General features: G+C 42.8%; 1 protein-coding gene and 1 long non-coding RNA gene across 9 annotated transcripts; one reads left to right on the top strand and one right to left on the bottom strand.

Annotated features, from left to right (window-relative positions):
* Nucleotides 1-4,114: 4,114 nt before the first annotated feature.
* On the bottom strand, nucleotides 4,115-13,908 carry LOC306665561 (uncharacterized protein). Of its 8 annotated transcripts, none has more exons than XR_013765065.1 (5): nucleotides 13,672-13,908; nucleotides 9,568-10,194; nucleotides 8,025-8,175; nucleotides 7,357-7,469; nucleotides 4,115-6,428 (listed from the first exon to the last, which is right to left on the bottom strand). XR_013765065.1 is itself a non-coding variant. In XM_079147183.1 (3 exons), exons 2-3 carry the CDS (start codon nucleotides 10,186-10,188, stop codon nucleotides 6,279-6,281), a joined length of 771 nt encoding a protein of 256 aa, XP_079003309.1. In that variant the 5' UTR covers nucleotides 10,189-10,194; nucleotides 13,672-13,908; the 3' UTR covers nucleotides 4,115-6,278. The 8 variants fall into 8 exon arrangements, 4 of the variants coding, with proteins under 4 accessions (XP_079003309.1, XP_079003312.1, XP_079003311.1 ...); XR_013765066.1 differs by having other exon boundaries at nucleotides 9,651-10,194; XM_079147183.1 differs by lacking the exons at nucleotides 7,357-7,469; nucleotides 8,025-8,175.
* Nucleotides 13,909-14,354: 446 nt separating this feature from the next.
* On the top strand, nucleotides 14,355-23,687 carry LOC306666110. The gene is made up of 2 exons (XR_013765191.1): nucleotides 14,355-14,448; nucleotides 20,948-23,687. It is a non-coding gene; the product is annotated as an uncharacterized lncRNA (long non-coding RNA).
* The last annotated feature ends 26 nt before the right edge of the window (nucleotides 23,688-23,713 follow it).

The raw sequence follows: 23,713 nt of genomic DNA, 5'->3' as shown, positions 1-23,713 counted from the left end.
TTTACAAAATGACTCAAATACACATTCTCATTTTAAGCCTAACTCAAGCAGGGATGTTATTATCTATTTTACATAAGGAAAATCAAGATGGATGACTTATGCAAAAATGACACTGCAATGACTGGAAAACATACTGTTTGTTCTAGTTTTGTTTTTATTCATTCATTCATTTTTATATACTGAGACCATGATAACCATATGAGCTTCAGAAAGGATTTCAACTCTATATGGCTCCCCTATATATTGTCTCAAATTTCCTCAGATTCTTCAAGACCCATGACTCAGCCCCAACTCCAGAAAGAAAACAAACCAGCACACAAATGTTAATGAATTGAGTAACACAGTAGTGTTGATTGTTGATGTAAGAAAATGTAGGTGACACTAGGGATTACAGGTGGTCTAGAAAAATGAATTTCTAACTTTTGTATCTATTTATATTACATTTACATCTGTATCTCTAGCTACATAGTTTTTTTCATACCCAGTCAGTGGTTCAGCAAATTCAATCATACATGAGCCAATATTATTCAGGCAAGTAAATTTAAAAGCAAAGAATATTGGATTATTAGTGGTGACCACTTTTATTAGAATCTTCTGGTTCTTGCAGATTCCCAGGTACCCACTGCAACTAGTCAAATCCACTATGAGCTATCAACATTTCCAAATGATTTTATTCCCATCTCCATGTTCAGTTTTATTCTTTTTTTTTTTTCCCATCTTGGTACTGATAATAAGTAAGTTAAATTGAGAAATTTGAATTGAATCCCCTTACATCATTTGCTCATACATTTTTAACCATATGATTATTGAGTAGAACTGGAAATTGTCATAGATTTTAATAAGTGATGGGAAGATGCTAACCCAATCTATATTAAATACTTGTTATGTGAAAGATGAATGGACAAAGAAAATGTGGTATAAACACATAATAGAATTTTACTCTGCTATAAAGACAAGTGAAGCAAAATAATGCAAAATAATGGAGACTAGTGCTGCCTTTAAATTACACTGTTACATGGCATACACCTATAAAAATTTGATAAAAATTCTTTATTTAATAAATGTCCAATTAGAGGTTCAACTAAAATTAAGCAAGGAGGGGAAAGACCTCTACAGTGAAAATTATAAAGCAGTTTAGTAAGAAATTTAAGAAGACCTTAGAAGATGGAAAGATCCCGTTTTTCTGGATCTGTAGAATTAATATTGTCAAAATGGCCATATTACCAAAAGCAATATACAGATTCAATGTGATACCAATGACATTCTTCATGCGACTAAAAAAAAAAAAAAATCATAAAATTGAAAGAATTAAAAAACCACGACAGTCAAAGGAATACTGAGCAATAAGTGATGCTGGTGGCATCATACTACCTGATCTCAAATTATACTACAGAGCTATAGTAACAAAAACAGCATGGTATTGACATTGAACTAGTCCCAAAGACCAAATGAATAGAAGATTACAGAGACAAATCCACAGATAAAATCATTTAATCCTTGAAAATGGTGCCGAAAACATACATTCAAGAAAAGATAGCATTTTTAACAAGGGGTGCTGGGAAAACTGAATACCCATACAAAGAAAACTAGATTTCTCTTTCTCAACCTGCACAAATAGTAATTCAAAGTGGGTCAAAGACCTAAAAATTAGATTAGAAATACTATAATTGCTACCAAAAAAGAAAAAGAAAAAGAAAAATGTAGTGTCAATACTCCAAAATATTGACACAGGCACCAGCTTCCTAAAGTGCAAGAAATAAAACAAGAGTTAGTAAGTGGGTCAACATCAAATCAAAAAGCTTCTGCACAGAAAAGGAAACTAGGGTGCAAGGAGAGAGTCTACAAAACAGAAGGAAATCTTTGCCAGTCACTCTTCCAACAGATTAATATTCAGAATGTGTAAAGAACTAAACACAACACTAGAAATATCAAACAACCTAATTTAATTAATAAATGAGCAAATGATCTAAACAGACATTCCTCAAAAGAAGAAACACAAATGGCCAACAAATATATGAAAAAACATTCAACATCCTTAGCAATCAAGAAAATGGAACCAAAAGCTATACTGAGATTTTGTTTTATCTCAAGTAGAATGGCAAACATCAAGAATACAAATAATAAATGCTGGTAAGAATGTAGGTAAAATAGTACACAAATATACTGTGAGTGGGACCACAAATTAATAAATACACTATGGAAATGAGTATGGAGAATCCTCAAGTGAATAGGAATGTAACCACCATATGACACAGCTATCCTACTCACAGATACTTATCCCAAAGAACTAAAATCATCATATTATAGTGATAAATGCATTCCAAAATTTATAGCAGCACAATTCACAACAGCCAATTTATGGAACCAGCCTAAGTGTCTATCAACAGATGAATGGACAGAGAAAATGTGGTATAAACACATAATAGAATTTTACTCTGTTATAAAGACAAATGAAGCTATGCCATTTGCTGGTAAATGGATAGAACTGGAGAATATCATGCTAAGTGAAATAAATCAGACTCAGAAAGTCAAGGGACTAATGGTTTCTCTTATAATCAAAAACAGGAATAAAAAAAAATTCATGGAAGTACAAGGGAGATAGAGTAAGGAAGAGAACTGAGAGGGAAGGAGGGGAGGAGAGAAGAGCAAGGGGAGATACTGTGGAATGAAACTGACCAAATTATGCTCTGTCCATATAAGAATACACCACAGTGAATACAGCTTTTATGTACAATTATAATGCACTAATTTTAAAAGTACAGCAGTGTGATGCACACCTCTAACTGCAATGACTCAGTAGGCTGAAGCAGGAGTATCAATCTCAGCTACTTAGTAGGGCCCTAAACAGTATAGTGACACCCTGTCTCAAAATACAAAAAATAAAATGGGTTTGGGATAAGACTGAAGTAGGTTAAGCCTGGGTTAAATCCACAGTACCCAAGATAGATGATTGATAGATAGATAGATAGATAGATAGATAGATAGATAGATAGATAGAAAAGAAAGGAGACCAGTAGAGGAAGAAAATCAGGGAAAGGGAAAAGGGAAGTAATAGGGAATGAATGAAGCCAGAATTGGGGACAGGTAGTTAGTGTAGAAATAGGTGATCTGGTCAAATCAAGGAAATGGAGGCCATCTGCCTCTGGAAGTTGGAGACTGCTACTAGGAGAATGGAATGTCAAGGATCTCCAGAGTCCATTGATTACCAAATTTACCTGCGCTTGTCAGGGACTACAAGCAAGGAGTTGCTAATTAATACAACCTGGGCCTTCCCCCTGCCCATTCACTTCTCACTTTATGCATCTCACCTGCAAAACCAGGCCTAGTCACATAGACAGGAAGGAGAGATAAGCAGGGGAGAGAACTGGAAAACAAAAGAGACCTTAACCTACAAAAGATGTAGGGTGTGCTCACTTCTTGGGATTCTAGAACATCAGCCATTGCCCCCTTCTCCCTCTCGAGAGAAGTCTGTATTACTACTACTTTTAAATAAAACCTGCTTAATATTCTTGCCTTGGTGTGCTTCTCTAATGTTCAAACTTCAACAATAGAGGGAGCAGAACTTGCCACTGGTAAAGGGTGGTATCAATGAGATTGATAAAATTGTTATGTGAATTTACATGTCATAATGAATCACTCTATTGTGTTTAAATTATAGTGCATTAATAAAAACCATAAAAAAGAAATTGAGAAAAATTAAAGTTTCCATAGCAATATGATAAGGAAATTTTATGAATGTCAAGTCTAATCATAAAATAGCTGGCTTTGTCTTTTTGTTGTGCCCAGATCATGAATCCCCAAAGACCACCAGGGAGCCATCTCCAATGCAAAAGGAAGAATGCTTTATTGCAAGCTCGAGCTCGAGCTCGGTCTCACAGTGTTCACTGACGTAGCAGGTACTGAGAGCCCAAAGTCTCGATTCAGCGGGATTTTTATGAGCTCTACAGTAGAGTGGGAAATTTGAACAAAGCAAAGTACATGGTTGGCTGATCTTTCAGCATGTGTGGTTTGGCATATTTCCATTGGCTTAGGGTACCCAGGTCTTAACATATTGACATTTATAGTTTGGAATGTTAGGCATTGGCTTGTTAGCTCCCCATCAGTTGTTTGACTCATGTGATATGCTCTTTGTTCCAGTGGCCTTCCTGGAATTGGCTATCTGAGCTCTAGGAAATAGAAACATAGGCCTGAAATCTTTCATGCCCTAAATGCAGGCCGTCATGGCCGCGGTTCAGCTCCTTTTTCATTTCTCCCTTTCTCTTGCACCTAGGGGAGTCAATCATGGATCCTGGGTTGAAAATTCAGTTTCTATCTCCTATATTGGCCTATATTGAGTTCTAAGCACCATAAGTTGAATTGTGTTTAAGCAGTCCTTCATGAAATTGACCAATCTATTAAGGATACAGGGACCAAAGGTAAGCATTAGTAAAATAACATTAGTAAAATAATCAAGGGGCACAGAAGTGTTGAAACTAGGGTAGTTAGTCAAGGAGACGAGTTAAACCATGACTCAAACCATCCCTCTCGCTGTTCCCTCTCTCGTTTTCATTTTGCCAATCCCTCTCTGATTTTAGCCATGAATTCTTTAACTACCCCTGAGTGGTCTGCATAAAAACAACATTCTTCCCCCAAGGGTGGCATATAAACCTCCTTGTTGCAGAAACACTAGGTCCAGTCCTCTTCTATTCTGCAAGACAACCTCTGACAGGGATGTCAGTGAGTCCTAAAAGATGGGTGATGGAAGTCTCGATCCTAGTTATATCCTCATCTATGGCTGTCCTTAAGGTGCCGTAGTGTTGGCCCTGGAGTGCAAGGGAGGAGACTCCTGTCCCTGTACCTGCCAGTTCGAGCCCAAACAGGGTCATGAGGGTGACTGTTGTTATGGGCTCCCTCTTAACCCGGGATGATGGGTTTCTTGTCAATGCTTGATATACTTGGTCCCCATCGTGATACAGTACTCGGGGGAAGAGTTATACCCACACAGTCACCCCCAGTGGAGTTTAAGACTCCACCATGAATATAGGGTTTGAGCCCAGTGGAACACACCCACCACCCATTGTCAGGGGGCAGTATGTAATTGGAGGATGGCAGCTGGATAGTTTTGTTACATAGATGCTGATGGGTGGGAGGCACTTGCCCAATGCACAGTCCTTGCCCTGATACTGACTGTAGAGTCAGTCTAGCTGAGCCTCTATGTTGCCATCTGCACTCATTGGCCCTTGAGCCCATGGTGTAATCAGCAACCATGGTTATGCCTTTGTAGTAGGGGGGCCTAATATCATAGCAAAGCCAGCAGGATTCGTGAGATCAGGTTTGGTCACATTTAAAACTTGATAGGTCTCGATCATTAGGAACCACAGAGGTTCCTCGAGAGCAGAGGCAATGAGGTAGGAACCAGAGTGGGCAGTTCTGAACTAGGACTGGGAGGATGGGGTGCGGTAACTACTTGTTGCTGGCTGAACCGATCTGGGTCTTATCTCTTGGTTGGGTCCTATTGCTCTAGCCAGGAATGGTTCTTTTCTGAGCTGCACAGTGAAAAGGGCTCCTGGATCTTTAGCTCCTAATCTTCTCTTTTCATAAAGACTGGACACCCCATGTTAGTCCCCCCACCCACCTGGAATCCTGCCTGCCTTCATCCATAAATTTGAGCATCACAGTATTACAGTTACCTTCAATAGTTCCATCAGGCAGCTTTGCCTCGTTGCACAGTAGGCGTTGGGACCCCGGGAGCCGGGACACGGTGATCAAGTCCCCAGCATAGGGGGGGATCCACCAAATGTGCCCCATCGAAACACAAGACCAGGAAGTACAATAAAAATCTTGCCCTCCCCCGCATTCTTTCCAAGCCGTTTTTCCTGACCGATGTCCAGGGCAAACAAAGAAATGATGGTGTTGGATGAAGGCATCGTTCCAAGTCAATTGAAGCAGTGCCCCAAGATCAAAGGTTAAGTCCGGAAACCGGGTCCCAAGAAGTGCCACATTTGAGGAGGAAGTTAATACCTCTTGTGTAGCTGCATTAACCACTTGCCAGGTAAGGTTAAAGGGTTGGTGGGGGGTTGGCTGCACATCTGTGAGCTTGGAGTAGGATTAGAAGAAAAATCATTGACCCCCTGCTCATTGCAACTTTAGTTTGAGAGGGCTGTCCTTGTGGCGGGTTACTTTCCATGTTGACAGGAAGTTGTCCTTGGCAGTGAATGCATCTGCTGATCTCACGTGTGTATAATGGACACAGGTGGCGAGCCCATCTACCTTGAGGGCAGTTGGCGTGGTTAAGGTGGTCACGTATGGTCCCTTCCAGTGAGGTTAGAAGGTGCACTGCCGGTGGCGCCATACACAGACCTAGTCGCCTGGTTGACAGCAGTGGGTTTCAGTTGGGGGCCCAACTCATATAAGGCCCTCAACTTTGGCCAAACTTCTTGGTGGGCCTGCTGGGGACCGCAGAGGGAAGACGAAAGTTCATGATCATTAATTTCACTTATTAATTCTGCCTGGAGTTGTGGTACAATGGGAGGGGGTATTCCAAACATGATTTCAGGGGGTCAGGCCCAGCTTATAAGGGGAGTTACCAACCCTATAAAGGGCATGAGGAAGGTGAGCCACCCAGTCCCCACCAGTCTCCATGGTCAATTTAGTTAGGGTCTCTAATTTTAGAGTTCTATTCATTCTCTCTACCTGTCCTGAACTCTGGGGTCTGTACACACAATGTAATTTCCAATTAACCCCAATAACTGATGCTAACCCCTGTATTACCTTGGAAACAAAGGCATGTGTGTGGCCCGATGCATCCTGGTTAAAACTTTGTTCCCCATGTCCTCGGGGAGGATTACGCTGCTATCCGCAGCCTTCCACCACCCGTCTATGCAGAGTCATAAGCTGCTGTCTGATCCACTCTAAGTCCTCCTTGATATATTGGGGAGTTTTTGGTAGGCTAGCTGGCCCGGGGTCCAACAGGGCAACACTGAGGGTTTGACTTGTTGGCAGAGCCACCTGCCTAGCCATCCAGTCTACCAGATTATTGCCCCTGGCTACCAGGGTGTTGTCTCTTTGGTGACCAGGGTAGTGTACTATGGCCAGCTTTTTAGGCAGCCATAGGGCAGCCAGTAGAGCAAGGATTTCTTGTTTTTAATTGCTTTTCCATCAGCTATCAGTAGTCCTCTCTCGTTGTATATGGCCCCGTGGACATGTGCCGTAGCAAATGCATAGCGGCTGTCTGTGTAGACTGTTAACTTTCGCCCTTTTGCCAAAGTCAGGGCTTTAGTCAAGGCGATTAGTTTGGCGTGCTGGGCGGAAGTCCCTGCTGGCAAGGGCTCAGCCCAAATCACCTCTGTCTTGGACACCACTGCTGCCCCCGCAAACCTCTGTCCGTTCTGTACGAAGCTGCTCCCATCGGTGTACCAGATATCCTCAGCGTCTGCCAGTGGCTGGTCCTTCAAGTCGGCACAAGACCCAGGGACTTGAGCCAAGATCTCCGTGCAATCATGAAGGGGGGCATTGAGGTCAGGGTCTGGGTCAGAATTCCTTTGGCTACTCCTTTCCACTCATCCACATACAAGTGGAAGGGTTTGGTCACATCTGCAAGCCCAAGGGCTGGAGCCGAGAGGAGGGCGGCCTTGATTTTTGTGAAGGTAGCCTCCATCTCTTCTGACCAAGAGAGATCCTGATTTTTAGTGGCCTCATAGAGGGGTCTGGCTAGCTCTGCGAACTCAGGGATTCACAGCCTACAGAACCCAGCAGACTCCAGAAATTCACAAACCTGTCAGTTTGTGGTCTGGGGATCTTGAGAACTGTCTCCTTTCTGGCGTTCGTCAGTCATCTCTGACCATCCCTTAACACACAGCCCAAGTAGCTCACCTCCTGTTTGCAAATTTGCACCTTTTTAGCTGATCTCGGTAGCCAAGACTCCCCAACATCTGGGGTAGATCTCATGTGCCCTGCCTGCAAGTCTCGCAATCCTCTGCAGCTACGAGAAGGTCATCCACGTACCGCAGAAGAGTGATCTGAGGGTGGTTGGTGCAGAACTCGCCGAAATCCTCATGAAGTGCCTTGTCGAAGATGGTGGGAGAGTTTTTGAAGCCTTGTGGCAGTCGAGTCCAGGTCAATTGTCCACTGATTCTCTTGTCAGGGTCACTCCATTCAAAGGTAAAGATGTCTTGGCTTTTGGGAGCCAATGGCAGACTGTAAAAGGCATCTTTAAGATCTAGCACCATATACTATTGTTGGTTAGGAGGGAGGGAGCTGAGGAGGGTGACAGGTTGGGGACTGTCAGGTGCACATCCATTACTCTCTTGTAAACTTCCCTCAGGTCCTGTACTGGTCTATAATCATTTGAATAGGGCTTGTGGACGGGCAACAGGGGAGTGTTCCAGGCTGACTGACATGATCTCAGGATTCCCACCTCCAGCAGGCGCCTGATGTGGGGAATGATTCCCAATTTGGCTTCCCTTGCCATTGGATATTGGCAGACTCAGGCGGGTTCAGCCCCCGGTTTCAATTCAATAGAGGGGTGGGTGATGATCTGCCAGACTTGTTCGCCCTGTTTCTGCCCAAGCTTGAGGAATGGCCCTGAGCCAATAGTCCATGTTATCACTGGGTGGCTCCAGGATCTGGTGTAATGGGTACTCATTCTCTAAACTAATTGTAAGCACCTGGATGGGTTGTCCAGATGAATCTAAGACTGATGTTCCCTCAGGCCCAAAACTAATTTGGGCCCCCATCTTGGTGAGCAGGTCTCACCCCAGGAGTGGATACGGGCATTCTGGGATCACCATGAACAAGTGGGATACCTGGCCCATGCCTAAGTCCACTGTTCTTCTGGTAGTCCATGAGTACTTGTTCATCCCAGTGGTCCCTTGTACCCAAGAAGTCTTGGTGGACAATTTGCCTTGAGGTTGTAATAATACTGAGTTTTGGGTCCCTGTGTCCACCAGGAAGTTGATGGGGGTCCCCTCCACTTTAAGTGTTACCCTGGGTTCGGGGAGGGGGACCAAACCCCATTCCCCACTAGTCGCTGATGTCCCAGACTCCGACACCAGCACCCTGCGTCTACCTTCAAAATCTTGGGTTTTTCTCCCTGCCTTACTGGGACATTCCCGTGCCTCATGTCCTATTTCTTGCAATAAGTGCATTAGTCTTTCTGCACTCTAGGCCTTAATCGGTCCTTGTCTTTTCCAGCTGCTAACTGCCTTAGTTGTTTCCTCTTTTCTCTGGGAGATTCTGCAGTAGCCACAAGTAGGATTTTAGCCATGTTGCAGGCCTGCCTGGTGTTTTCAGTTGCCCTAACTTTTCTTTGATCCACTATCATCCAAGTCTCTTTTCTCAGGTGTCTCCCGGTTATTGTAAGCCCTCTCCACCACCGCCATCAAGTCCTGCATACTCTTTTCTCCTAGCCTGTCAATCTTCTGCAATTTCCTTTTGATATCTGGGGCTGCCTGGTTAATGAATGCCATGATCACCGCAGCCCTCATTTCAGGGGCTTCTGAGTTCATAGGAGTGTATTGCCTAAAAGCCTCCATAAGTCTTTCTATAAAGGCGGCCAGACTCTCGTCTACCTTGCTGCACATCACCTACCTTGGCGAAATTGGTGGGCTTCTGTGAAGCCTCCTTGTGACCCGCCATTAGAGTCTGGTGGTAGACCTGGAGCCTCTCCTTACCTCCAGTTGTATTGAAGTCCCAGGTGGGGTGAGATAGAGGAAAAACAGCATTGATAATGTCTAGGTTGGTAGTCGGTTGCCCATTGTCTTCTGGAACCAATTTCCGGGCTTCCGTCTGGATATACTCCCTTTCCTCTGTTGTGAAAAGGACCTGGAGGAGTTGCTGACAGTCATCCCAAGTCAGTTGGTGGGTGAACAAGATGGTAACTAAAAGACTAATTAAATCTTTAGGACTGTCAGAAAATCGGGCATTTTGGGACCTCCAGTTATAGAGATCACTGGTGGCAAAGGGCCAATAATGGTACTGCTGGTTTCCCTCCCCATCAGGGGACCCCATGGCCCTGAGGGGAGGGACCATTGAATCTGCTTGTCCTTGAGCAGCGGGGGAACCTGCCTGGTGTCTCCTTGCTTGGGTACCAACTGCTGGTCCTGCAACCAGTTGGGTGGCCACAGCTGCATCAGCCAAGTGGGGCTGGTTTTCAGGGGGTGCTGGAACGCTGGGTTGATGTAGGGGAGGAAAGATGACTTCTTCCTCCATGCATCCCTGAAAAATAAAACACGAAGAATGCGGGGGAGCAGAAGGCTTAGGTTTGGGGCGATCTTCCTCCGTGGATTGTGCCTTTAGTGCCAGAATCCTTTCTGCTGGAATAAATGGTTTTAATCAGGGAGGGGGATTTTTGACAAGATCCTCCCAGACCAAAATGTAAGGGATTTGGTCCGGTTGCCCCTCAGGTCCTCTGAGAAAGGACCTGATTTTACACTTCTGATATTCCAAACATCAAAGATTCCCTCAGGCTGCCAACCTACTCCCAAAGTGGGCCATTCGGATCTGCAAAGAATCATTAGTTTTCCTTTCTTTATGTCCACACTGAGGTTATGAGCACGAGCACGCACATCCTTAAAATGATCAGTCACCAGAGTCAAGGGAGTCATCTGAGTTTATCCCATGTCATCAGTCACAAAAATAGCCACACACAAAAGACTTAAGAAAACAGACGAAAGGAGAACAGAAAAACGCCAGAGGTCCACCTAAAACAGAACCAAAACTAAACCAATGGCCTCACACCGTAACGTGGAGGCGACCCACGACCGATTTCAAATCCTACAGGAACCTGACCAATTTCAAGTTCTTCAGGGAGACTTACATTCCCTCCAGGAGGGCCTGGAAAGTTTTCCAAGACCTCAGTTGGCGACCTGTCGCTGACTCTTTGCAGTACAAAATCCGTGGATATTTGTCACCACTTGCAGCAACAATTTGCACGGGTCTTATGGGTGGTGGACTGGAAACTGAGCTACTTCTATCTTTCTCTTTAGTGCACTGCTTTCTTGCTTGTTTGTTTATAGAGGATAGAGGAAACAAGGTTTAGTTGCTTTGAGAAGAGAAACACTTTGCTTATCAGAGAGAAAGAGAGACTTTGCTTAGAGCTTAGAGGAAGAGAGACTTGCTACGCCTCACTTAAGGTCTACTGCTTCTTACTGGTGCGTCCTGCATCCTGTGAACTAAGGGTGCGTCTACCTAAGGTGCTTTAGTGATGCGTCTCAGTTCTCCACTCTGCCTTCCACCGCTTTCTGCTAGCTGCTGTTCTTACTGTCACCCCTTTCCGCTAGCTGCTGCTCTTGCTGTCGCTTCTTCTTCTCCTTTCTGCTAATGGCTTCTCTGCACTTCTTTCTACTAGCTGCTGCTGTATTCCGCTTCTTTCTACTAGCTGCTGCGCCTGCTAGATGCCGCCACTTTTCCCTACTAGCTGCTGCTGTGTGTTTTTTTCTACTAGCTGCTGTGTCTGCTGTCTTTTCTTCCTTCTTGTCCTATTCCTGCTAGCTGCTGTGTTTTCCCTACTAGCTGCTGCGCCACTTCTTTCTGCTAGTTGCTGCTGTGTGTTGCGCTATCTCGCTCCGCCTACGCTTATATCACCTCCAGGAGGCGGAGAGCAGGGCCACACCTCTTATGCAAAGATTAGGCCAGACACTAGATGTCCGAGCAGGCACAATTGGGAGTGCTTGAGAACACATGGGCAAACACTGTGTGCGTGGACGATAAATCACCTGAGTGTGCTTATGTCAATTAACCTCCTCGTTGCCGATGTGATCAGGCGCCATTCTGGTGCGGTCAACAAGGCACAGCCCCCAACAGCGACCCTCCAGCGCATCCACCTAGGTCCTCTGCCAAATCTAATACAAAAGGCCTCTACAGGAACTTAACCAGTTTCAAGTTCTTTAGGGAAAAAGGCGCCAGACAGAGACATAGACACACTTACCGGTCAGTGATCGACCCTTTGGTTCAGGGGTCCCGGGGGTCTTGGGGGATCCCGGACAAGCCCCCAATTGTTGTGCCCAGATCATGAATCCCCAGAGACCACCAGGGAACCGTCTCCGATGCAAAAGCAAAAGGGCCTTTATTGCAAGCTGGAGCTCAGACTCACAACATTCACTGATGCAGCAGGTACTGGCTGAGAGCCCCAAGTCTCAATTCAGCGGGATTTTTATGAGCTCCACAGTAGAGCGGGAAATTTGAACAAAGCAAAGTACACAGTTAGCTGATCTTTCAGCATGTGTGGTTTGGCATGTTTCCATTGGCTTAGTGAAGCCAGAATTAAGGACAGGTAGTTAGTGCAGAAATAGGGGATAGGGTCAAAACGAGGAAATGAAGCCATCTGCCCCTGGAAGAACAGAATGTCAAGGATCTCCAGAACCCATTGATTACCAAATTTACCTGCCTTTATCAAAGACTGCAAGCATGGAGCTGCTAATTAATGCCCCCTGGGCCCTTATCTGCCTGAATCACCTTGGCCCTCCCCCTGCCCATCCCTTCTCACTTTCCGAAAAACCAGGCCTATTCACATAGGCAGGAAGGAGAGATGAGGGGGGAGAGAACTGGAGAACAAAAGAGACCTTAACCTATAAAAGATGTAGGGTACACTCACTTCGAGGGGACTTTAGAACATCAGCCATGGCCCCCTTCTTCCTCCCGGGAGAAGTGTATATTATTACCTTTAAATAAAACTTGCATAATATGCTTGCCGTGGCGTGCTTCTCTAGTGTTCAAACTTCAACATTCTATTAGAAGGAGCAGAACTCGTCACAGTTAAACGTGGTATCATTAGGGTACCCAGTTCTTAACATATTGACATATATGGTTTGGAATAGCTCCTGATTGGTTGTCTGCCAAAGGCCAATTCTAATCTTGACTCATGTGATATGCTCTTTGTTCTAGTGGCCTTGCTGGAATCAGTTATCTGAGCTACAGCCTAGGCCTGAAATCTTTCCTGCCCTAAATTTTACACAGCCTGTCATGGTCACGGTTCAGCACCCTTTTCATTTTGAATCTCATTTTTCTGTTTTACTACTTTTAAAACACACTTTATTTTTCAGACTAATTATAGTTTTTACAGTGAAACTGAGCAAGTAGTATAAGGAGTTCCCATATTTGCCCAGGCTAAACTCACCCATTCCAATCCTCCCCACCAACATCTAACATCTGATGTACCTACATTGACGTATTACCCAAAAGTTCGGATATGAGTCCACTGTTGATGTTATACAGGCCACAGGTTTGACTAATAATCATAATTGTATTTTACAAAAATATCCATCGTCATTGCTTAGAAAATGAAGTATTTAAGAAAAATCGGCAAAAGTCAGTGACAGGTCAGATAGAAGAAAACTGGTGGAACCAATTTGGTGTCCACGGCAGGAACCCTTGGCTAGGCTTTCGCAGTGTAAGGTAGGAGTGGAAAGAAACAAGGCCACAAGGGGAGTCTGCCGCCAGACTGTATACCAAAGAGGGAGGCATCCTACGTTATCTGGTTTCCCCATCAACTTGTTGAAGCTCCTAGAAATCAAGAGCTCAGCCCAGACTTCTGCCTGGGCACAAGGGGGTGCACGACCCCTGGAGAATCACAGACACTGTTCCCTAAGGCTGCACTTCGCCCACCACTCACTGCGGAGAGCTCCGGAACGAGGCCAAGGAGAATGACACAGTGAGGACGTGAGCGGGTCCGCGCCCCAGTGAAAAAAGAAATACCTCGGCCTGCGGACCCCTAGTTGAAACGTTTTAGCACAGCGGACATTTCCCCATGAAAAATAGCTTCACTCTCGTCAAAGAAAAACCTCGGAGTTTGCTACAAACGCGTTGGCTACGAAACTCATCCCCTAATCCGGATTCGCGACTCACCACTGACTGAGTCTTCTGCAGTCTCTCAGGGACTGGCGTTCAGACTATTTCGCGCGCAAATAATCAAGGGCCAGAGACCCGGAAGAACGTGTGAGGAAAGCGGAAACACCTTTAGTTGGAGGCGGGAGTCCAGGCTTGCTCGTGACGTCATCGGAATCGCGCCCAGAAAACGCGCGATTTGATTGGCCTGCCAGAGGGCGGTGTCAGCCTCGGCTCCCTGATTGGCCTAGGGGGCGTTCGCGCTTGCACAGTTGCGGGGACTTGCGGCTGTGTTGACCTCTTGACAAGTCTGGGGGCGGGGGTGAGTGCGCGGGTCCAGTCGCCCTCTCCACAGCGCGGTCGGCAGCAAGCCCGCTAGTGAGTAGCCCTCTGCACAAGGGAGCACGTCAGGCTTTCAGATACTTCCGTTTTCATTTTTCTGGCTCTTCTCTGTTCTACTACCCCTTTCTCTCTTTTTCCCCAACTCTGTCGTTCTTTATCTTCCTAATGGGAAGGATCGCACTCTCCTCGACCTTCTCTTCAGGGTTAGATGCTCGACCAGGTCCTTGGGAATCTGGAGGCACCGCTCCAAAGGTGCTCTTCAATTCAGGGACTATTTGCTGTGTGCTCTGGCCGCAGGAGCATCTGGTAGGCAGAGCTCGCTTCTCCTCTGATTCCAGCAGGGTTCCCTGACTCCACGACTGCCTCCTTCCTAGCCTCCGACTCATGTCATTAGGGCTTTTCCAAAAAGGCAATGAGACAAAACGTAGGTGGGCTAGGAGTGTGAGATGGAATAGGAAAGACAGGTCTAAATTGGCAGAGAGGTGTGGAGGCCTAACTTGTTCTCGGTTTTGTCTAGAAAGAGAGGTCTTTCAGAAGCTCGAAGCGTGTAAAGTTTTAAGCCACTTGATTTTCTCCCAGTATGATTTGTATTTTATTTCTTCATGGTAATATTAATTTGCATGTCTTCTGTTGCTAATATTAACTTTCATCTCTAATCCAAAATGCCTAAACGTACGAGGTGGCTAGCCTTTTCAAGTACTCACATAAACAGTGAAACTTGAAAACTATTTGGTTCAGAAATTTTTTCGTAGGGGTATTTTATGAATATAAGGGTGTTGTGGGAGACTCAGACAGAGACAAGAGACGCCAGGGCTATCAGAAGGAAGCAGTGTTTATTTAGTGCTAGCACTGCTTCAGCTGTTTATCATCCAAAGGCTGAGCCCCTAGTGCACGGGTGGGACATACCCTTATATACTTTTGTTTCCCCTATGAGTTAATACATATTTCTGGTTAGGCAGGCTATTTCTATACTACGAAGTAGCAACCATGTTGCAACTGAGCTGTGAAAGGCTCACCTTGATACAGATGGCATCATGTTATCTTTTTCTGTGCTCTACCACATTCCCCCATTCCATGCTGGAATCCTTTCATGGTCAAGAGAATCATCCTGATTTAATGGTTTATATTTCCATAACATCATTATATAAGCAGCCATTTTTATTTTAACCAGAGCCTCCACGAAACTGGAAATAGATTATATAACCCAGTGTAACAGGCATGGCAGGAGAAGTAGACCCCTAACACAAAAATCATAACACTTATGAGATTCTTTAACCATCCCAAAATTGAAAAACCATCCTCCAAATAATCCCCTGGGGATCCAGCCTTTCCAGGTTTGGACCAGAACATGGAGCTCTTTCTCATCTTATCAGTGATTTCTTCTATGACCTTGCCTTAGTCATGTTTTTGTAAGCAACAGTTACTCATGTTAAATTTTCCAGATTCCCCTCACCCCGAAGCAAGTAAATAGTCTAAGGCTAAGCTGTTCTGGTAAATAGCATTGCACATCTGAATGTTTTATTGGGCCAATAAATTGAGGGCTTGTGCAGTTTCATTAGTTATAATTTCAACAGCTGTAGCCTAATGGTGCAATTTAACATGTAGATGGTAATTTGGTAATCCCGGGATCTATCCTCTGCCCAGGTGCTGGGCCATAATAGTGAATTATTGGTTCAGGAGGCTATTCATCATCTTTCCAGTCATATTTGTAAGGCCCACCACTATTTTGGGGCCCCTTGGACCCCATATATTGGAATGCCCAATTGTTTCCCAATGGCTCACAAAAGGAAAAAGGAGGGAAAAATTATCCCTAACACACGGGATCCGGACTAGAATCAGGGCAGTTTTGCATAGGCCACCCTTCCACATATTCAGTGTAGTCCCACTGGAGCTCAATGCTGCTCTGTGGCAACATTGTCCCTGTTTGAGATTAGGGAAATTTGACTAGGGGTGGGAATTGGCTCTGTGATTTAAGGATCCCCACCACTGGTTTTGTTTTTTTTTTTAATTATAGAATTTTTATAGAATTTACACATTATAGAATTTTGGGACCAGACATGTTAAAGTTCTGACTGAGACATTAAACTGTTTTCTCTCAGATGAGACAGTATTTTTCAATAAATGAGGTTTTGAGGAGCCAAACACCAGTAGCTGGATGGCGAGATGTTGTTTCACTATAGGACTTATGAGAGTCTATCTCTGGCTTCCCATGGCCATTGATCCCCTGCTACTAGTTCCTCCATATACATAGCAAGTAGAGATGTTTAGAGACTAAACTATAGTCTCTGCCCAAGTTGAGAACAGGTTTTTCATTGTGGCAGAGATGGAAGGCAAGCTTTTCTCCATTTCCTCATAAAAGGAATGAAAGACTTAGTGGGAGGAAGATTTAAGTGGAGTTAGCTCTTTTTATGTATATTAGGGACCAGGGGTCCATGCCCCATCCAGATATAGCTACATCAATTTTGTGACCCTTTGCCCATCTTGACTCTTTCAGGTTAAAGGTAGTACAATTAATGGTATTATAAAGCCCCATTAATGGAAGTGGCAACACCATTTTGGATGAGTGCCATTTTATTTTTCCTTTGCCAGGTGGTGGCCAAGGAAATACAGTTCCAAGAGGGAGTGTGAGGCCCTAGGTTCAATCCTCAGCACCACATAAAGATAAATAAATAAAATAAAGGTATTGTGTCCATCTACAACTAATTTGTGTTTTTAATGTCAGCTCAGTGTGACCCAGTGCCCCTTACTCTGCCTTACAGTTTCCCCGAGCAGCTCAGATCCAAATAACTACAGGAAGAAAAGCTTGGACTAGTATGGGAGTCCCGGGCCAGGCATGTTAGTGAGGGCCTGCTTAATTACCTCAGAGGCTCTTTGTTGTGGCTGCTCCCATAATAAAGGCTCTCCTTCTCCCCCCCACACACAACTCTGAGGCCTCATAAAGGGGTTTTGCTAAAATAGAGAAGTCAAGTATCCATATTTTAAACAAATGTGTAGCCCCACAAAACTAATTTCACTCCTGGTTGTCAGAACCAGGATTGAGCAGATGGCTTGTTTTCTTTCTTGGCAGAGTTGCTATCCTTGGGATAGGTGAAAATCAGGTATTTGACCTTTTCATGACATATTTGGGCCAACTTCTCATAGGAGGGTAAGGTGTAATCATGTTCCTTCCATACAATCCTCCTGTGTCTTCCCAGCCAGCAGCAGGCCATCAACATATTGGAGTAGCATGCAGCATGTTGGTCTGCTGGAAAGGCTTTTAAATCAGAGGCTAACGCAGTGCCAAAAATGGTTGGAGAATTTTTAAATCCTGAAGCAAACAGTTCAAGTCAGCTGGCCCTTGTCTCCATTCTCAGGATTTTCCCACTGGAAGGCAAAGATTCATTGACTCTGAGGAGCCAGGAGGATACAGAAGAAAGCATCCTTGAGGTCCAGACATGTAAAAAAGGCAACTTTGGAGGGGATAAGACCCAGGAGAGTATAAGGATTAGGGACAACTGCTTGTAGGGTGACAGTGGCCTGGTTCATGGCTCTAAAATCTGTTCCCAGCCATCTTTTCCCAGCTTTTGGGACTGGAGAGAGGTGTTCCAGGATAACAGACAGGGTCAGAAAAATCCATACTTAAGAATTCACTCTAAGTATCTTTGTATTCCAATTTGCACCTTGTTAGGAATGAAATATTGTCTTTGATGGGCAGGCTCAGTTCCTGGTTGTAATTTGAAACAACTGGGGGTATGTTTCAAGCCAGTCCAGGAGGATTGTCTTCAGCCCATACCCAAGGCACCTTTAGAGTTCAGGTCCCTGTTGTGGCCTTTTTATGTATGAGACTGTAGAGGTACCACTCTTCTCAGGGAACTGTGAGAGCCAGGATTTTCATCTCTGGCCTCCCTAGGGTCAGGGCAGCTCAATCTTAAGAACTGAGTTATTTGGACCTACAGTTTTCCCAACAGGTCTTGTCCATCAGAGCCACTGGACAGTCAGGGAGGTAGAAGAATTTATGAACAACTTCATGACCACCTAAATTGCATTGTTGAGGAAGTAAGAAGGGGAAACAAGCTCAGTTACCTGTGGCCCCCACAATAGTGGCTTGTCTCTGTGAGAGGGAGCCCATAGGTTGAGTCACTATGGACTATTCTGCCCCAGTAAAGAAGTCCATGAATCAGTCCCCCACAGTCATTCAGACCATAGGCTCCTAGGGACCTAACAAAATAGAGCCCAGTCTCTCTACCTCACAGATTCCCATGGTGGCTGATACAACAAAATCATCCTCAGGCGCTTCATATAGTCATCATGGAAGTTGGTACCATTGTTGGATCACTCAGCCTCTCCCCTTTCAACTTGGGACCAGGCGATAACCTCCTAATCATTGGGGCACTCATTATTCTAGTGACCATTCCCACAACAATGAGTGTATTGCTTTTATACCAGCTTCATCTCTAGGTGAGGTAGTTCTTGTTTGCTCCACTTTTCACTTTGGCTCTGGCCCAAGGGGGCATCTCTCTAAGAGCATCCTGCTTATTCTACCAAGGCAACTGAAAATTAGGAGAAGCTGGCAACAATGAGTCCATGTGGGCTTGTGGGTCTGAATAATGGACTGCATTCAATCTATCATAGCTTGAGGCTTTGTGATGGAAAAGGGGGTGTAATCTTTCTAATTTAGAAAGGGCTGATACATGAAGGTGTATTATCCCTCCTTGCACTTAGTCATCTTGGTTATAGTAGATGGGCCCTTGGGTTTCTCTTAGTGGCATCTGTAGGGCACCTTGGTGTCTATTAAAAGGAGGCTCTGCCAGCAGGATTCTCCTGGTGTTTCCTGACTGGAGTATATGGGGTTAAAACTGGTGGCTCAAGGGTAGTTGCAGCCAGGAGCATTTCCAGTAACTTCCTGGAAAGGACAGTTTCTGAGGCCCAAGCGCCCTCTGGTGGGGATTCACTTGCAAGTGCAGGTGATAATAGGTGGCGGCAGGGGATAGGAACACAAGGTCCGGGAATCACCTCTGGCTCCGCAGATAGGTTTCTTGGGTTCTACTTGGCATTTTGAGGGGACTGTCAACCGGGCCAACACAACTTTTCCAAACAAGTTTTCAGCCAATTCAGCTGAGAAAGAATCATGTCTTGCCAACAGTCAATGTAAGGGAATTCATCAGCATGACCTGGGTCCCCTACAACAATCCTATACACTTTGTTAACTAGTTCTTTAATCTAGTGACTCCTCAGGGGGCCAGCCTACTTCAGATGAGGGTCATTCTATTTCAAAGAAGGTTCAGAGTTTTCTTGGAGTCAATTTAATTCCATAGTCCCCAGAATACCCCCTTTTCAAGTTCTTCACCATACTCTCTAAGGGGAGTGAGCTTATTCTGTTTACCACCCATTTTCCTCCTCCTAAAAGATGACAATCACACATGAAAAGGGAAGTGGGCAGGGTGCAATCACTTTGTCCAGTCTCCAGCCATTCTTCTCACAGATATTTCAGGCGCCTCAGCATTGGCAGGTCAGTGTAAACCCTCCACCTGGATCAGACCAGTAGACCTTGCAGAGAGCCTGGCACTGCCCTAAGCTGCATAAGGATCAGCACAGAACTGCTGATCAGATCAGGAAGCCACACTTGGTTTGGGTTCAGCCCATCTCATTCTCCATCAGGGATTTGTTTCTTATTTTATGACCCTATTGTGAATTAATATGTAGGAAATGGTATGAAGAATAGAATTTTTAAACTCACTTATCTTGTGAATTTATTATTGTAAAACAACATGGTGTGATAAATATGTTAATGAAATTTACATCTAAAATATTTTAAAATGATAAGCTCTATGTATTGAGGCTGAATAACTCAAAGTATTTAGTAATTCAGGTAAACAATTTACTGTATTTTCCTATGTGTCATTTTAATCAAGCCACTCTATTTCTTCATTTCTCTATACCTTGATTTATACATCTATAAAATTGGCTCAATCATCTAGTGTAAGACTGTGCTAATTATTAGGAATATAGAGCCCTAATGTTTGAGCAGTTTATAAACTAGAAGAGAGGGATTACTAAGGAGGCTATTTATTCCAATTCCTGGGTTCAGGAAGTCTGTAATCATTTTAGTTAAAAGGAAGGTCTTTGAAATTAGGCTGTACACCTTCAAATCTGTAAGATGAAGATAATATTACCACCTACTTCTTGGTGGTAATTTCAGGAAATACTGTGAAGTCTTTAGAGCCTTCTGTGTCTCTGATACATAAAAACTGCATATTGGAGATAATGCCTTAGCTGAATTAAGCAAAAAAGAACAGAACATTCTAGGCTGAAGACACAGTAAAAGAAAACTCATAAATCTTTGGCACGTGCAGTGAACTTTAGGTAATCCAGTATTTCAAGAACACAGAATGTGTAGAGGACGAAGGCTGATATGAATTTGACAGGTAAGGAGAGACTGACTTATGGAGGTCTTGGATGCCTGTTTATCTTCTTATCACTTTTTTCTCCACCAGCTACAGTAATGCCTATCATAAACTAAATATTAAATAAAAGCATTTTGAATGAAAAACAGGAAGGTGTACTATATCTTCCATATGATGCAGAATCTTTGAAAGATTTGGGGGTATGACAGATTTGCTCTGATGTCACTGTGTAAATGGATTAGTTGGTGCTAAGTCTGGCCATTAAAACCAATTAAGTGGCTGAAGGGGAAGAAGACTATAACTAAAATAACAGCAATTGTGGAGATGAGAGACCAATATTATATCATATATAGAAAACAGGAAAGGGAAAAATTATAAAATCACACTAATATACTTTTTCTTCTTTTTCTTTCATTTTTGAGATGAAATCTTGAAATGTTGCATAGTATGCTCTCAAAGTCCTGGACACATGATCCTCCTGCCTCAACATCCTGAGTACTAGAACTACAGGCATCTGCAACTGTACCAGCTTCTTATTTCCTTCTCATCAATAGCTCCTGTTTTTCCTCTATTTGCTAAATATGTACACATGGTTGTTTATTTTTCTAGGTCAGTTCTCAAGCCTGTTGAATATTTTCATGCTCTACTATGTTGAGGGCAAAGAATCAGCTTTTTCACTTTCATCTCATTACCTGAAGCAGCTTTTAAAAAAAATCATCATTCTCCCACTCATATGGTGATGATGTCTACACAGCAACAACCCCTTCACCCAGAATGAACAATCCTGACCAAAAAGAAGCTGAAAGGCAAAAACCCAGAAGACCTAAAGGTACACCCCAGAAGGGATCTCTATAAAACCCTTGTATAGAGGATACTAAGGACTTACCTGAAGAACTTCCAGGAGTGAAGCCATTCAAACCTGGACCATATCCTACCATGTATATTTTCAGGCCCTAGACCATCCAGCAAGCTTAGTACTGTAGAAGAGATAAATAAAATTCTGTAAAGACAATATTAAGGGTGAGATTTTAATGTAAGACATAATATCTCTGATTAGACATAACTGCTAAGCTTGTCTTTTAAAAATTTTTTTGATGAGGCAAATAATATCTGTAAAATGATATTCACTTTATTATTTTGTGGTTAGAGATTATGCTGAAAGAAATGGATGTTTTTCAACTTTCATGGTGAAAAAATCAATAAGTCAGAATAAAGTGCTAAGTTCTTGAAAGTAAATCATAACCTTATGTATATTTTATAAAAGGAATTAGGTGAGATGAAGTTGTATAAAGAAAAGAGACATTCGCTTTGCTTTTGAAAAGCTTTCAGTTAATATTGTTGGGATAAGAATTGGAGGGGAAGATAGTTTAAATAATGACCAATGAAAATAAAAAGCAAATAATAATATGGTACTATAGTAATATACTCTAGCATTCATTCTCTGAAAATTATATTTACTATTTCTGATCTATAATTAAATCATATTAGTTGCATGATAATTTGAGTATTTCTAAGTGAGTATTGTATTGTTGATGGAGGACTGAACTTATGTTTAATGTAGACTATTTTAGTTATTTAAAAATTCTAGGTGGGATCTGGGGTTTGTAGCTCAGTGGTAGAGCTCTCATCTAGCATGTAAAAGGTACTGATTTCAATCCCCATAACCACATCAAAAAAAAAAAAAAATGGGGGATGACGTTCATAATTCTGTTTCTCAGAGAATAGCCAAAATATCTTGTTATGAAAGTCTTAAAGAACAAAAGAGTAAACAAATGTTCTTGTATTAACTATATGTGAACAGCCTGCTCTTTTCATGAGTTTTAGAAATTTTCAATCAAAAACTATCAAAAAAGAACAAACCAAGAAATTTGGTGCTTAAACTCAAGCAACAAATCCTAAGATAGACATGAGATATATGAGATACTATAATTACTCTCTTCTTTCTTATTGATTTCGAACTCAGTTTTTCATTTTTAGCACATTTGAAACAGCTGATTCTTAGGGCATGAAATATCTTTACTTCAATTTGTTTCCATTGTCTGAGTAAAAATATTTCAAAAATATGAGACAAATCAATGTTTTCATTGATGTTAAAGTAAATCAGTTCATTTTAAAGCTAAACTCTAATCTTACATTATTTTTCTTTATATATTTAACTGCTCAGCAGGGGTTACCAGTTACCTTTGAAATAGAAATACATCATGGTTATGATTCAGACAGTGCTTGAGTTCACGGTTGTGTTGGAATGACTAGAGTTGCTATCGACACTGTGGAAGATAACAAAATTCTTTTTGATGAAATTCCTTAATTAAAAATGTCAATTTCCATGGCTATGAATGGAGAAATTATCTGGAGAAGAACAATGTATACCAAAAAAGAAACTTACTGGAACAATTCAAAATGATATATTAAAGGAGTTTATGGTCATATTTTCCCTTCAGAAGACATTGTCCAATAGGTATACTTTATCCTTATACATTTTACTGTATTTATTTGAATGTAGGAGTTTTTACATAATTCTGAGACTTCAAATGATTATAGTTAATGAGTCTGAGTACTACAATATAGTCATTGTATTTTATTGTTAGTATTTTGTCTTTAATGTACTAGTTTTATGGTCTGCCATTACATTCACAATGTACATTTACTGTATTTTCTTTATTGTTTAATTCTGTGATAATTGGTAGACTCAAATATATTTCATAATTTATAATTCTTTATTTCCCTCCAGAATTCTGATGTAGTTGAAGTATGCACTGGTATCAAGACAGATGAGCTCAGAATATCATTGCATTTCTCTTAAAAGCAAGATTAGAAGATATGAATTACATTTTAAACATCACCTAATTCCTGAGTTAGATTCATCTTCCCCAATCAGAGTAGTGGCAAAAGAAGATCCCTACAGTGTTCCTATAGAAGCAGCAATCTCTCCACAGGAGGACATTTTCCTCCTCTTCCTTCATTCTCCTTCAAACTGTTTGTATATATTTTCTCTCATTACTCAAATTTGGCTTCTTGCAGTGCTGTTCTACTTCTCACTTACCTTAAAAGTAGACCATTATTTAATGTCAAAGGGAAAATATCTTCTCTATATAAAATTTTTTACCTCACTCACCCATTCAAAACTCAGGACCTCAAAAAAGGAAGGAAGGAAAGAAGAAAGGAAGGGAAGGAAGGAAGGAGGGAGG

The sequence above is a fragment of the Sciurus vulgaris genome (genome assembly GCF_902686455.1).
Source record: "Sciurus vulgaris genome assembly, chromosome: 7".
Lineage (NCBI taxonomy): Eukaryota > Metazoa > Chordata > Mammalia > Rodentia > Sciuridae > Sciurus > Sciurus vulgaris.
Note: the sequence above shows the minus strand (reverse complement) of the source record. Positions and strands in the feature narration are given on the sequence as shown.

Coding starts and splice junctions, on each gene's coding strand:
- LOC306665561 (XM_079147183.1), bottom strand. CDS start 10,188: ATGGAGGAAGAAGTCATCTTTCCTCCCCTACATCAACCCAGCGTTCCA. Junction 6,429..9,567: donor AGCCCACCAATTTCGCCAAG/GTAGGTGATGTG, acceptor TGCGGTCCCCAG/CAGGCCCACCAAGAAGTTTG.